Genomic DNA, 14,545 nt, shown 5'->3' with positions numbered 1-14,545 from the left:
TTAACCTACCTAACCGTAAGACCTCTTATTCTCTTGAGCCTTGACCGCTGGGTGGGACTTCCGTAAGGTACGCAGGCAACGGAATGCTTTTTTCGGCTACTAAAAGGTTGTCATGAACGGAGGCAGAAAATTTTTAACAGGGTGATTTACGACGTAGGTTGGAATAAAAGACTATGTCGGTCGGATAAAATTGTGATGTCACTGGTAACCTACAATTTGCTTTGTGGAGTTGGCGAGCTACATAAAGTGTTAACGTACCGGAGATTTTAAGGCGGATTATTGTTCCAGGTGTACAACTCTGGGCAGACCTGGTACTAATAAAGGGTGTTGTACGTCAAGTTGTCTAGCAAACTCAAGCCTGAACGAAGAAGTCGACCGTCCTTGAACGGAAACTTTTATCTTTTTAATTACCTTAGGTACGGGACGGCCTTTTTTTTTTTAAATATGTCTTCGTGACGCAGCGACGTAAGTAATTAAGGTCGATTGTCCTACGAATCTCGGCTTGTCTTTCTGTTTTCCGGTGTTGCGTGTACTGAAAAAAGAGTTTAAGAGACGATTACCGCCTTCCGTTTTTCGAACTAGGTTTACGAAGGCGACACTCACTCGAGGTCTGAGGATACGATAAGTAAAAAACGAGTCCGTTTTCGGAACTTATTTTATATTCCTCTTTAAACACCATCGAAATGGTGACCATCCGTTTGCCATCTTAGTTACTAAATTCTACGGCTTCGTAAATTCTAAGAATTCATGATTTCCAGTTGTAAGTCTCTCGCTCCCAAATGTACACAGTAGTTACACAGAATGACGTCGAGACATAAAGGTTGTTTGGCAAAGAAATAGAATTCATCGCTGAAATGGTAATCGTTTACTATGGTAATTTGATTACTGACCACAAGTTTATTTTTGTCCAGTTTGGGGTCATACTAAAGTAATTTATATAGCACTTTAAAACCTCGAGACCAAAGTGCTGTACAGAGAGATATATAAAATATAAAATCACACAGCTCAGCTCACAAAACATAAAATAAATACATTTAAAATAAAAGATACAGACACAAAACAAACCAGAATAAACGTAACAATAAAAAAATAAAAAACAGCCATATAATAAAAACAATAGATCACTGAAAGCAAATAAAAGCAACAATCTACTTGTTTACGGATGCTAAGGAGAAGAGGTGGGTTTTAAGACGGGATTTAAAAGCAGACTGTGTGGGAGCCCGTCTGATTAACAAGGGCAGGTCGTTCCACAGTTTAGAGGCGGCAGCAGAGAAAGCACGGTCCCCTCTGCGCTTAGACTTTGTTTTTGGCACCCTCAGGAGCAACTGATCAGCTGACCTGAGAGTGCGAGTTGGCGTGTAGCTGTGTAACAGCTCAGAGAGGTAGGGCGGGGCCAGGCCATCGAGGGCTTTAAAAGTAAATAAAAGAGGCTAGATTAGCGTTAGAGGCTCTTGAGCAGGTTTCTCTTCAGTGATCGTGAGGTTTATTTAAATGTTTGTTCCCTTGTATCTTGTTTTAAATATCTGTCCTTGTAAATGATGCAAATGGAGCTGCTTTGAAGCAAGAAAAACTTCAGACCTGATCTGACAATAAAGTATTATCGTATCGTAATAATAACCTTTCCTCAATCTTTATTCATTTATATAGCACATTTAAAACAACATTCAGTTGACCAAAGTGCTGTACAGGCAATAACTACAATATTAAATCATATTTAATTATTAACTAACTATTAACTAACTCCATACGTAACCACAGACACAAGTAGGCCAGCTTGGCTTCCTGTCACACCGATGTGGAGGTATCAGGGACCAGGGCCAGATGCCTGCAGACAAACCGTGGCCCCCAGAGGCCCCACTGGCAGGAATAACACAGAGAGGGAAGGAGGGACCAGGACGCCTCCCAGCACCAAAACTTATCTCGATGTTCTTTCAGTCACGGTGCCTTTTTCTGCCTCTCCATATGTTGTCTTGCTGGTGTTTCTTTATCTGTCTCTGTGTGGGTTTATATTCTTAATATCCTAATACTGCATCCTTGTCAGCTGTTGTATTTACATTCCCTTCATCTAAATGTGATCCGAACACATTTCAGCTGAGCTACTGTTGCGTGATTGTTGTCTTTGACAGGGACCAGATAATGTATTTTCTAATAATATCTGACAGCAATGTTTTCCTTTGGAGGTAGCCTCTTCCGACTCAGAACATTACACCCTCATGTGCTATATGTAGCATAATGGATCTATGGGACAGTGACCTTAAAAGCAGCTGCTATAATAGCGGATACACGGTTAGTGATGAGGTGAAATCCTTGGGGAAAAACCGCAATACCCACTCAAAATATGGAGCAATAATCTATTAAAAGCAAAGAAGTAAATTATAAATGTACGGATACTCTCCAATGTATAATTAGGAGCTGTTCAATTCATTGCTGTGACAGCTGCAAAGCCAAGGAACCAGGAGGAAGCTGCTGATTCTGAGGAACAAAAAACGAAATGTAGAACTTACCGTTCTGACTGTCAGCTCTGGAGGATTGTCGTTGATGTCGGTGATGCTGATGAGAGCGGTGGCTGTGTTTGACAGCCCAAAGTTTAGGTTGCCCTCCATGTCAGTGGCCTGGACGATGATGGTGTACTGGGACACTTTCTGTATAGAGAACAAGAGGCAGAAAACACACTCAGAACCCTGACACAAGACTGATTCAGCAACTCAATATATTTACTATTTGACCATGACGTAGTGAATGCATGACAAAAACTCCCTCCATCTACAAGTACACATCTTCCTTTTTTCTACTCACTCACAAATGCTTGGTTTGTACTTCCACAAAGTGATATTGTTATATGTGTACATTTTCCTACCAATGTCCAGCAACACAAGCTATGTTAAAAGATTTATGCTAAAGAGACTGCGCAAGTGTCGTTACTTAATCACGGAGTTACCGTAACAAATAAAATAGGATGGATATTGAGCAACCAGTCTTGGTTGGTGTCTCATTGACAGTTATTTGAGATTTAGTTGAAAACACTTTAATATTGTTTTTATATTTTATAGATCTTTACATCATAACTGAATTTAAGTCAAGGTTGATTTCCTGTTTCATTAGTCATTCCATTCCGAACTCCTCGATAAGAGGACATATATCATCTGTCCTCTCTCACGATTACATAGTCTATATGCAAAAAGGCTGCATTACTTTACGTGGGTATATGTGCGAACAGTGTATGACAATAGCCTGACTCACTCAGCGGAACAACAGTACAGCAGGAATCTGTTGGATAGCAAACAGCACACACACATTTACAGACATTCACAAATTTGCAGGAAGGGAGCACTGTGTTGGTGAAAGGCCCATCCATTATTGCCTAAAAGTCTTGGCTTTCCGCTGTGGGAACCAAACAGGATCATCACTCAATTTAATGGAGGCGCCGCCACTTTAAAATTCGCCACAGTGCAGCGGATAATACCAGGAGGTGAATGGGCCTTATTTAGTCCAGTTACAGTGAGGGGGAGTCAGTCGCCCCAGAGTCTGCTGCAGCGCCATGACGAGAAACACTTTCAGCTTTGCTTAGACACAAACCAAAGCTTCAGAGCGGCAGTCCAGCATCGTGACACTGTCCGTGGTGCTGAGAGAGAGAGAGTGTGTGTGTGTGTGTGTGTGTGTGTGTGTGTGTGTGTGTGTGTGTGTGTGTGTGTGTGTGTGTGTGTGTGTGTGTGTGTGTGTGTGTGTGTGTGTGTGTTTCCTGACAGTATAAGCCTATCTGCTTTGTGGTCTCTTTTTCTTCATATTAATCTTTTGGCTCAAACCTCCTTTGTGTCGATGCAAGCCAGTGTACGTCAAGGACAGGCCAGTGTTTGGCGCACATGGCCGGCTGCTTTGTTTAGCATCCACAATGCGTCACATTGATTGTAAGGTCTTCATTAGTTGCTAGGCTAGTTTCGCCACATTGACCACACTTTCTATCAGGTTGAAAGCCAGTGGCACTGATGTCAGGGTCTGCAGGAAGGAACGAGAACAAACCCAGGCCTTTTTTATTATTTAGTCATGGCTTTTTTTCTTCTTCTTTTGTTCCGTTCTCTTCATTAACTCACATTCTGTTCTCTTTTGATCTCTCGCTATCTTTCAGATGGCATCTTGGTTGCTCAGTGTTCTCCGCCTGTGTCTTCTCTATCGGTCTATCTCTCTGCCTGCCTGTCTCTCTGCCAGTGTATCTCTACATCTCCTCTCCCGCTCTCGCTATTAGTTCAGTCGTGAAAGATGCAGTTGATGTTCAGATCAGACAGACCATTGAGGCCATTTAAAACACCCAGCTGGAGCCATTTAGCATCTCTCCAAGTCATTATGAACAGCGCAGACATGTTAATCTGCACCAAACCAGCCCTATTAATGAAAAGTCAATACTGGCTGCCCTTTATTAGACTCATAATGAAATATCAATACCGTCTTCCCTCATAGAGCGCGTCAGTAAATAGAGCCTGCAATGAATGTGACTCTCTGCAGGCTCATTTAGATTCGGTCACATACATCAATCTACAAATACCAGCAGATGGCTTTAGGAAGCTAACAGGCTGCAGCTCTGATGGACGCCTTTTTTCTTTTTGGTCAGGTGAGGAGACATGACTGGAGCTGATCCAGCAGGTGGAGCTGTCCCACTCAGTTAGAGATGTGGCTGATGCGTCCCATCCTGCAGTGTTATATTACTCATCTGAGACTAGTTGTGAGTTTATGGCCCTTCTAGTACACACACACACGCACACACACACACACACACACACACACACACACACACACACACACACACACACACACACACACACACACACACACACACACACACACACACACACACACACACACACACGAGTGGGAACAGGTGGGACACTCTTTCACTGGATGTGCACACGTACACCGAACACACACAGAGCCAAGCGCACTCTGCTGTCCAAAAGTGACTGCCCGAACAAGCCAGTAAAAGGCTCTCTAATGACTCCTACAGAAGTGCTGAACAGAAAATCTCTCTGTTAGATTAGAGTCCAGCGCTGGCAGGAAATGTAGCCCCTTGTAACACGACCAGCAGCAACAGCCCAGTCCCCCCACCACACAGGCCGAGAGTCTCACAGACTTCATCTGTGGGAGGCTATAAGTGATCATAGGCCACAGAAACACCCGTACCACCGGCAACTCCACCAACACAATCACTTTTTTTCTCGGGGACCAAATGAGGTCTTTACCATCCGTGAGACTGGAGAAAGGAATAGGAACCTGGCTTCAGGCTATCAAGGTTAGCTTCTCAACAACTCAGGCTGAGCAGCAGTTAGGGCGGGAGGAAAGGACTGGCTGCTCGTGGTTCGTCAGTAAATGGGCTCCTGTCAGACTGTCAGAGAACAAAGTACAAAGTACAGGCAATAATGGTCTGAACATGTAAAGAGATGTTAAACAAGGAAATGGAAAGGAGCGGATTGCGGGTAAAATGTGTGCAGTGGTGAATTAATGATATCTGAGCTCAGCGTGCATTTTCAGTTAAAGGACCACTCAAAAATGGTTAAAAAGAACAGAGGAATGGCGAGTGAGAGACTTTGTTTGAGTGCTGGCCTGCCAGGCTCCTAGTGGCCACAGTCATTAGCTTGTCACTTACAATCTGCCTCAAACGGCCCAGCAGTGGAAGCTAAAACATTAGAGACTAGCTCCCCTGCTTTTCCTGACTCAACTCTCTCTCCACCTCAGTGACCCCCACTAGTTTCACTTCACTTACTCAATTTCATTTGATGCAATTCATCTCCATTTCTTTTTATTCCAATCTAATTGAAATTATTTCAGTCCAATGGCACACAAGTTTTTTCCTATGTTTCTCCAGTAAGTACCAAAGATATGCAGGAAGTCTGTTTTGTCTCTCTCTCTCTCTCTCTCTCTCTCTCTCTGGGATGTCTCTCACACAAACAGCTTCACGCTGGTTCAAAACTCACTGTTCCCTAGAAGCTTTTCTCTGAATCTCATTCACACAGATATGTAGGTAGTGTAAATATGAGATCAATTCCGGATAGAATATAGTTAATTAGATACGCCTCCACATTTACGCAAACAGCCAGTCAGAGTCACATTGGTCTAATAAAGGCTGTGAGTCACATATTAATAAAGCGACTAGAATCAAAGGCGCAGACTGGGCAAAACGTTCAGTTAATCGTCCAATCGAGCCTCACAATACAATATGTGCATGCTTTTGCCGGACCTGATGGCTATACTTAAAGTAAGGAAATGTCAGTGAGGAGCAAACTATGCAAGCAAGATTGCGCTGTTAGTTAAATGACATCTTAGAGCAAAAGAAGAAGAGCAGCAATCATCTGTAAATCTCCTGATATGAGTAATGTGGAAAGATAACCTTTCTGAAGATGTGCTAGTGGTTCTGGGGGATCTTAGATAAGCCCAGCGGTGCTCTGGACTAAATGTTTAGAACGGCATGCTAACATGCTGATGTTAAGGTTTAATGTTTACCATGTTCACAAGCTTATTTTAGCATTAGTCATTCGTTTTGCATGTAACTAAATATTAAGAATGTTTTTAAGAGCTAATCACAATGCTAGATAAGATGCTGGATAAAAACAGTTATCCTACATGAATGTCTGCACCCAATGTCTTAGGTTTCTTGCCATGCACCAATATTCTAAAGCAACATTCTTTGTAAGAGAAAGACAAGAAACCCAATTCTGATTCAGATGATCGTTTTGTTGTGAATGGTAGAAATCTCCAGCCGTGTTCCAGCAGTTGCTGCAGCATAGTCTGAATAGGTATATACAACCATTTGCAGGATATTACTGATCTGTAAAGAAAAACCTGCTATAGCTTTCAGATATGGTGACACTGGTGTAATTGGTACACAGCATGCTTTTGCAGATCAAGGTGAGGTAGTTATATTTCTTTCGCCCACAGTCTTTACAGGCTCCAACATTTGTGGAAATAGCTGATGAACTATATTGCAAACAGTTGAGATTAAACGCTTTAAAAAGTAGGCAGGTGTCAAAAAGTCATCAAGGGATTGTCCATGGGGAAAAATAGGAAGAGCATAGAATAAAAGTGTTATTTTTCTGAGGGAAGTTGAACAAAAAACCTGACCTTGACCAAAGCACCTCAGCATCGTCTAAAAGAGAGCGCTGAAAAACACGGTTTGTACTAGAATGGAACAATTCAGGTGTTTTCTGAAGACAAAACAAGACCCCATTCAATACTGGCTAGGTGCACATAGTAAGGAGGACTGGATAGCAGTCAACATTCATCTACATGCATCAATATTCTTCATTCAGCAACATGTTAACAATGGCTCTGCTTCCTGGCTCCTGGAGCCTTGGTGCTATAGCAGGGAGTTAACATAACTCAGGGTCTCTGAAACAATAAAGCCTGAGACCCATTTAGGAAGCCTGCTCTCAGCCCGTCTCCCCAGTCGGGCTAATAGAGCCAGGCTCTGGGCACTCATGTCCTTGAGGCAGTCCAGGCGATGTCCTAATCGTCAGAGAGACAGGCCAATGCAGAGCTGGCACACGCCTGGTGGACGGCCTGGCGCTGGGCCATTCCACACCATGCCGCGCCAGACTGATCCCATCCAGGGCTCATGGGAGATTGAGACAGCCTGGGGTAATGAAAGACAACAGCTCTGCCTGCCAGTGGAATCAGAGCCATGGAGGGAGGGCACAAAGGGAGAACATCCACGCCAGCTGTGGCAACCTGACATCTCCCGCTCTGCTACCTGCTGCTGCAGCAGAGCCGTACTTCATTAGAAATGTATTTCTTCCATCCATAGAAGACTGACAGACGAGTCTATTTTCAGAACAGCGCATGTGCAGAGAAACATACACAAAACCGTGTAAACCCTAATGTAAAACTAAAGAAGCCCTAAAAGAAAAGAGAGACATTTCTGATCCTTTCTCTAGGTCTGATCTCAATAGTTTTCACTTGTGCTTATAACTTTATGACTTAAAAAAGGTTTGTCAGGAATTACTCTCTTTCTTTCGTAGTTATTTTGTCGTATCTTTGAGAAAGATGAAGAGAATATTTGTAGGATCAATTTCTAGTTTATAAATGCAAAGTTGGAAAAGGTTTTTTTCTGTATTAGTTTCTCAACTTTGCCCACACTCAAAAAGCATCCATTTTTTCTTAGTAACACACATGAAATGTACTTTGTGTTTAGTACTACAAAGAATAGAGATTTTTTTTAGATCAGACTAAGGCAATGTATCACTAGAGAGTCATATCACTAGAATTATCTTTGCCTCATTGCGTTTCCATTTACACCAACACCGCCTGCAATTTAAATGACGTCCCCTCAACCTTTTTCAATGTAGTCCATCGCAAATACAGAACCAGAACCCACACCCACATAAAAACAGCCGTTTTAAATCTCCTTTAGGTTGTATGGATTCAAACACACGTGTTTGCCGTAGCACAGCTTGTTAGCCGGTGGGCTGGAGCGCAGGGAAGCCTGGGAGGTCAGGGGGGGTCAGGGGAGGAGAGGGGTTGCGGGCGGTGAGCTAGGGAAAATAATTGGTATTCAGCGGTGTCAGAGGTAAGTCATTCCTGACTAACCTCCGTGTACCCCCTGGTCTCCTCAACACGCGAGAACCTGCCTCACCCCTTAATTAGCACATGAATATTCAAATTAGACACCGGCGTGGTGAACGAGGGTGAGCTTAATGGTGAGCAAAAGAGAGTATACAGTATGTGCTGCGAAGGTGTTCAGTGTCCATAAAGTGAGTATACTTATTAATGAGTGGCAGCGTGGGCACGCCACTCACGTTGCATTCAGTTTGAGACCTTGGATCTACTTTGTCGTATCTGCTACTCCTGACTCTGTGTGGGCCTTACTGCATCTAAACTACAAACAGAGCATCATGGGAGTGTGTGTGAGCGAACACGTGCCCATGTGTCTGAGCGCGTTTGTGTGTTTGTGTTGATGACCTTGACAGCAGGTGGGTGAACTCCCAGGTGTGTCCCAGTTTTAGTGGGAGGATCAGAGGCAGGTGGGACCTAGCTTGGCTTGATGTGTCCAGATTAATGAGCTTTCTCTCACTCACATCAGCTGCTACTGCTGCCGCCTGGGCCAAAGCTGGAAACAGGGACACAGAGCTGGCGTGCGTTCACTAGACTCATTTATATTGTCCCACAAATGTACAACGCTATCCTGCCAGCTCAGTAAAAAAAAAGAATTGGAAGAGGAAAGAGCATTGATGTAGCGTATTCTTCTTGTAATCAAAACCTGGTTTTGTTCTTGAGATTTCTAAAGTAATTATTCTTCGAATACGCTCGCCCTACTGTGAAAAATCCTGTTTTTATTTTAAGTGTTGCCTGTCAGGGTTTAGTGTCGAGATGGACCAGCGGGATTTCTCAGAATATAAACATTATGAGACACACTCAACGATCCTTTAATGTCTGTAGTCAAACCAGCCAGCTAAATTACGACGATGAGATTATCTTCATAATGGCGGCATATGAATTTGAATGTTTTCTTGATTTTGCGAGTTTGTTTTTTGTTAAATAGTACACCACAGAGAGAGAGAGAGAGAGAGAGAGAGAGAGAGAGAGAGAGAGAGAGAGAGAGAAAGAGAGAGAGAGAGAGAGAGAGAGAGAGAGAGAGAGAGAGAGAGAGAGAGAGAGAGAGAGAGAGAGAGAGAGAGAGAGAGAGAGAGAGAGAGAGAGAGAGAGAGAGAGAAAAGATGAGTTTTGTGTGTGTTTGTGTGTGAGAGAAAGAGAAAGAGAGAGAGAGAGAGAGAGAGAGAAGAGAGAGAGAGAGAGAGAGAGAGAGAGAGAGAGAGAGAGAGAGAGAGAGAGAGAGAGAGAGAGAGAGAGAGAGAGAAAGAGAAAGAAAAAGAGAGAGAGAGAGAGGGAAGAGAGAGAGAGAGAGAGAAAAGATGAGTTTTGTGTGTGTTTGTGTGTGAGAGAAAGGCTGCAGGATGAACAATCTCCCATGAAACACTAAATCCAACAGGCACCTGACGCATCTTGGGATAAACAATTGTCGACACTGCGTGACCTTCCTCATTAGTGGAGTGAGTTGGAAGATGGAGCAGGGACGGTGTGTGTTGTGGTGGTGGATTGGCAAACACATCATCAGTGGATGAGACAAAAGATGGCAATGAAGAGAAAGCTCCCACAACCTCGTCAGCAGAGAGGTGCAGGATTCGTGAGGCCATTATATCTGCCCTGCTTTACACGCGGAGAAATACACATAATAAATAATCCTGTCATTTGTACACAACACGAGAACAATCAAATGGAAAGTATGAATTTGTTTTGCGATTCTGTGTATTCTGTTTTGGTTTATATTTCTCTTAAGACCCAATGCTGCTAAAAGTTATCAGTCTTTGTGAGGCAGGAAACTCTGGAAATAGCAGGTTACTAAGTTATAGATCTTTGCATCCAGGCATAGCAAGCTAATGAAGACCGGTAAAAAATAACATTATTTATCAGATTTTCTGTGAGGATTTGACAAATACTTTGTAAAATTAAGTTGATTTATTTAGCTTTTTACTCGTTACTAATTACTAATTAGATATTTTGCGGTAAAATGATGGCCAACATGAGCAGACCAGATAAAGGCATTCCAACTAAGACTTTGAAAGCTGACCTCAGACGCCACTGATTTGACGTTTCCCTGTTTATGGAGACACAAGCTGCTGGGAAACATACTGTGGGTTAGCACAATAGGTCGTACACAGCATGACTATAGGTATCCTGGTGGCTCGTTAGACATTTGCTCATTATTATATGCTCATTCTCTTTATCCTTTTATTCTAAAAACTGTAACCAAGATAAATGTAGCTAGGAGGCTGAAATGAACGAGAGGTCGCAGCGTCATATATTTTCATATTACATGTCACTTGTTAGACGCTTTTATCCAAAGCGACTAACACACTCAATACTGTGGGCAATCCCCACAGGAGCAATTTGGAGTGAAGTGTCTCAGGGACACAACGACATGCTGACTGCAGTGGGGTTTGAACCTGTGACCCCCTGATCAGAACACCAACCCACTGCACCACACGCCTCCCTTATAAAACACAAATTGTGGTCTGCACCCGAAGGTACAATATCTGATTAGGATTTTCACTGAGGTGTCTGCAGTTGGCCTTGGGTCACATGTTTTGCAAAAAAAGTAAAGGTTAGTAGACTTAGGGATGAAAGTGAGGAGAGTGCTTTTCATAAACTCCCTAAAATGAAATATGAATAGTCTATGCAACAAATCTTTAGTCTATTTTGTCCAAAACAGTTCTGTCAGGCTAAGAGCAGCACCTGACGGGCAGCATCTCTTTATTTCTAGCACTATCGGCTATAACCCTCCAACACTGCAGCTCCGGTAACATCGCCCATGTGTCCTACCCACAGCTCCCATGGGGTCAGAGTCCGTGTCCCTGCCTTCATGTAAAGGCTTGGAAACAGCTAGCCTCACTCTGTTCAAAGGTACAAAAAAACCAGCAGCTGTATCGCATAGGCTACTTATTTGTGTCTCTCCTTATTTCCTGCCTCTATGGCATTACATCCCGTAACACAAATAGGCAGTACATTTAATTGTATTGACATTTGCTGCATGAGTACCAGAAGCTTCAATTTGCGCTGGAGGGTTTAACCCCTGGATGTATAAACCGCACCGCTGAGCCACTCAACAGTCTCTTATGGCTGGGTGAACAGAAGATGATCAAATGGTGGGAGTCACAGGGACACGATGCACACAGCTGACACTGACCTCTCTGTCCAGGCCGGCTGCCACGGTTACTATGTCTCCAGTCTCACTGTTGATGGTGAACATGTTGGGGATGGGGCTGTGGGGGGTCTGCGAGAGGATGCGGTAGCGCACCATGCCGTTAGCGGTGGTAAAGTCGTCCGAATCCGTGGCTGTCGCCTGCATCACAGACGAGCCTGCGGAGAGAAAGTTAGTTTGTTAGAATTATCTGGAGGACGTACATCACTGCACTAAAGGAGGTCAAACCAGGAACAAAGCAAGACAGGAAAACCAGTGGGAGGCATTCATTAAAATACAAAGATGTGCTTTTCAAGGTCTTTTGCACACATAGATTTAGAAAAATAAATATAGCAAAATGTCTTCCGATACCAGTAATGAATTTGTGGGAAATATCAAAGAGAAGTAAAAGAGCTCTAAGGAAACTTAGAAGGACAACAAACCCATTTATAAACTCGAAAGTCAATCAGACTTTGCAAATTGCTATGACATTCTCTCTTCTTCGGCGAGAAACTTTTAGAGTCAGGGCTATTACAGAGCAGAGAACAAAAACACAAACAAAACCTGTTAAATAAGCCCCTATTTTAAGCTTTGCTGCCATCTGTATACTTAGTGCAGCAAAGTTTCTACCTCTGCAGAGTCCATTTAGTAATGAGCAGCGCTGGTTCTTTTGCCATTTCCACCATCCATTATTTCAGCCTTCACCGTGGCTGCCCTTAATGCTCCGATGCTCTCTACCTATTTGTCTTAGAATCACGGATAAACACTGCCATCGAGGGCAGACAGCACAACGACGGCGAGCAGAGGTTGTGTGTGTGTGTGTGTGTGTGTGTGTGTGTGTGTGTGTGTGTGTGTGTGTGTGTGTGTGTGCAAGGAGTGTATATATGTGTGTGTTTACTTGCAGGTGCCTGTGTGTATCTGTATGCGGGTGCATGTGTCAGTCTTCACGGCACGTATTGGGGTGAGAGGCTCTGTGTCACCGCATCTTCCCCGAGCAGAATTATTGATTTGCACGAGTTTGTCAGCTGGGCTCACAAATGCGCCGGGCAATTAGGAGCACTTTGTGTGGGAAAAAGGAGAGATCACCTCGCATCCCTCGCAGGGTTCTGTGAAAATGTCACTTTCCATCAGGCAGCCATTTACAGGCTGCTGCTGCAGACAGAAAATACTGTCAGCTTGCAGGGGAAGAGACGGCTAGAGCACTAACATGCTAGAATGAGAAGCTATGCAAGTAGAGAACAACTTAAAAGACAGCAGTCGGGAACATAGGAGCTGAAGTATAAAAAGCCTACGGGGAAACAGAGAAAGGGAGAGAGTGGTAATTATAACGCCTACATGTTGTAATTTTAATACATTTCTGGAAGGTTTTTTGTTAAAGGGCACCAAAAAGCATCTCAGCAGCTAATGCATGAGCACTGTGGTTACCTCTGTAGGCACGACAGTGGGTGGTGGGTGCCATGCTGAGCAGGCACTAAGCCAACGATGTTCAATTATCCCTTCAAAAGCAGTCACACATTTTCATCAAAAATTACAGTTTGTATGTGTACAGCAAAAACAAGTGTGCTTCATAAATGTAAAAGTCTCAGCTAAAGCAGGAGAGCTGCTGGACTCAGATTTGGCGTTCCTTGGTGGGTCAGAGCAGTTCCAGGTGTCTCTATTCCCATAATTGTGTCTAGATGGCACCATCATTCCTGTGACAGCCTGTATGGACAGGATAATTGTAGCCTCAAATTCCATTTCAAACGTCATTAAGTTTCAAAGCAGGATTTGTCACTTTGTCCAGAAAGGAAAAGAGAAGAGTCCGGGGAACGACAGGAAGAAAAAAATTACAATTATGGCTATTCCACCGGGGACAGCGTCAATATATAATCAACCCTTCCAGTCCCGTAGGGGGGGAGAGGACGTGATGTTGGATCACATGTCAGCGCTGCCACCTTTCATTCCAGAGAGGAGGATTCAGTGATATGATGATCGTGTGCTTTTGGAAAGAGGGGTGGCCATGCCTGAAAGGGTTAATCTCAGAGCCTGTTTAATTCCTCTTTAATTTGAACACTAATTCCAAATCCTAATTGCTTTTTCACCCAAAATCGCTGGAGCTGAACATTTAACTGGTGGCAGGCGCGCATACTGTTGGCCATTTTGCTCACGTGACATGCGATCACGGGTGAGGTCTATCTGCTGCCGAAACATTAGTCAGCCAGAGTCAACATCTGCCTCCCAATTAAAGGGAAGATGGAGGAAGATGGATCGACGGATAGAGCAGTAACAGGCTGATAGACACACAGATGAACAGATAGGAAGCAGAGGAGGAAATTGCAAAGCCGAAAAAAAGAAAAGTGAGGATGAGAATAGAGGTGAGAGGGTCTATAAAGACCACTAAAAGCAAAAGTACAAGAGGAAGTCAGGGAGTGAGCTGGCAGGGGCTGGACGGTGTAAGAGGATAATAACTCTCATCAGTGGAGGGAAGATAGAGGTTGAAAGAGTACACGGTACAGTAGATGAGGGTGAGAAGGAGAAGTAGAGGTTGAGAGGTAGGGGAGGAGAGAGAAAAGGTTGGAACCTGGTGAATCTTGGGGGAAGTGATGAAGGGGAGACACAGGTGCTCACACAAGAGCCTCTAGTTGAGCCCACTACTCCCAGAGGACTCAAGGACATGGTCAAACCATTAAAAAGCCACTATGAATAGGGTCAGGAAAAGGCTGCACTCATAAGTGTAGCAAAGGCAAGATTAAATAAAAAAGGAAGCTATGACTGAGGGTCTCCTCCTCTTACTGAAGGGAGCAGGGTCTGAAGCCACTGCCAGTGTAAAGGGCAAAGAGCTGCACAGGA

At 43.7% G+C, this 14,545-nt stretch overlaps 2 protein-coding genes across 2 annotated transcripts in view; one reads left to right on the top strand and one right to left on the bottom strand.

The window, feature by feature from the left end:
* LOC104963768 (cadherin-4-like) overlaps window positions 1–13,175 on the bottom strand; it is a 43,593-nt gene extending 30,418 nt beyond the window's left edge. Inside the window, exons 1-3 of the mRNA XM_010792410.1 lie at window positions 13,142–13,175; window positions 11,723–11,895; window positions 2,505–2,642 (exon numbers count right to left, since the gene is read on the bottom strand). Coding sequence (XP_010790712.1) covers window positions 2,505–2,642; window positions 11,723–11,895; window positions 13,142–13,175 — 345 coding nt within the window. The remainder of the gene's footprint in view (window positions 1–2,504; window positions 2,643–11,722; window positions 11,896–13,141) is intronic.
* Window positions 1–14,545, top strand: part of LOC104963762 (forkhead box protein P1-like) — a 924,791-nt gene that overhangs the window by 55,813 nt on the left and 854,433 nt on the right. The window lies entirely within an intron of this gene.

Source organism: Notothenia coriiceps, unplaced genomic scaffold (genome assembly GCF_000735185.1).
Source record: "Notothenia coriiceps isolate Sejong01 unplaced genomic scaffold, NC01 NC01_scaffold00036400, whole genome shotgun sequence".
In the NCBI taxonomy this organism is placed as follows: Eukaryota; Metazoa; Chordata; class Actinopteri; order Perciformes; family Nototheniidae; genus Notothenia; species Notothenia coriiceps.
This window is presented reverse-complemented; position numbering and strand designations above follow the sequence as displayed.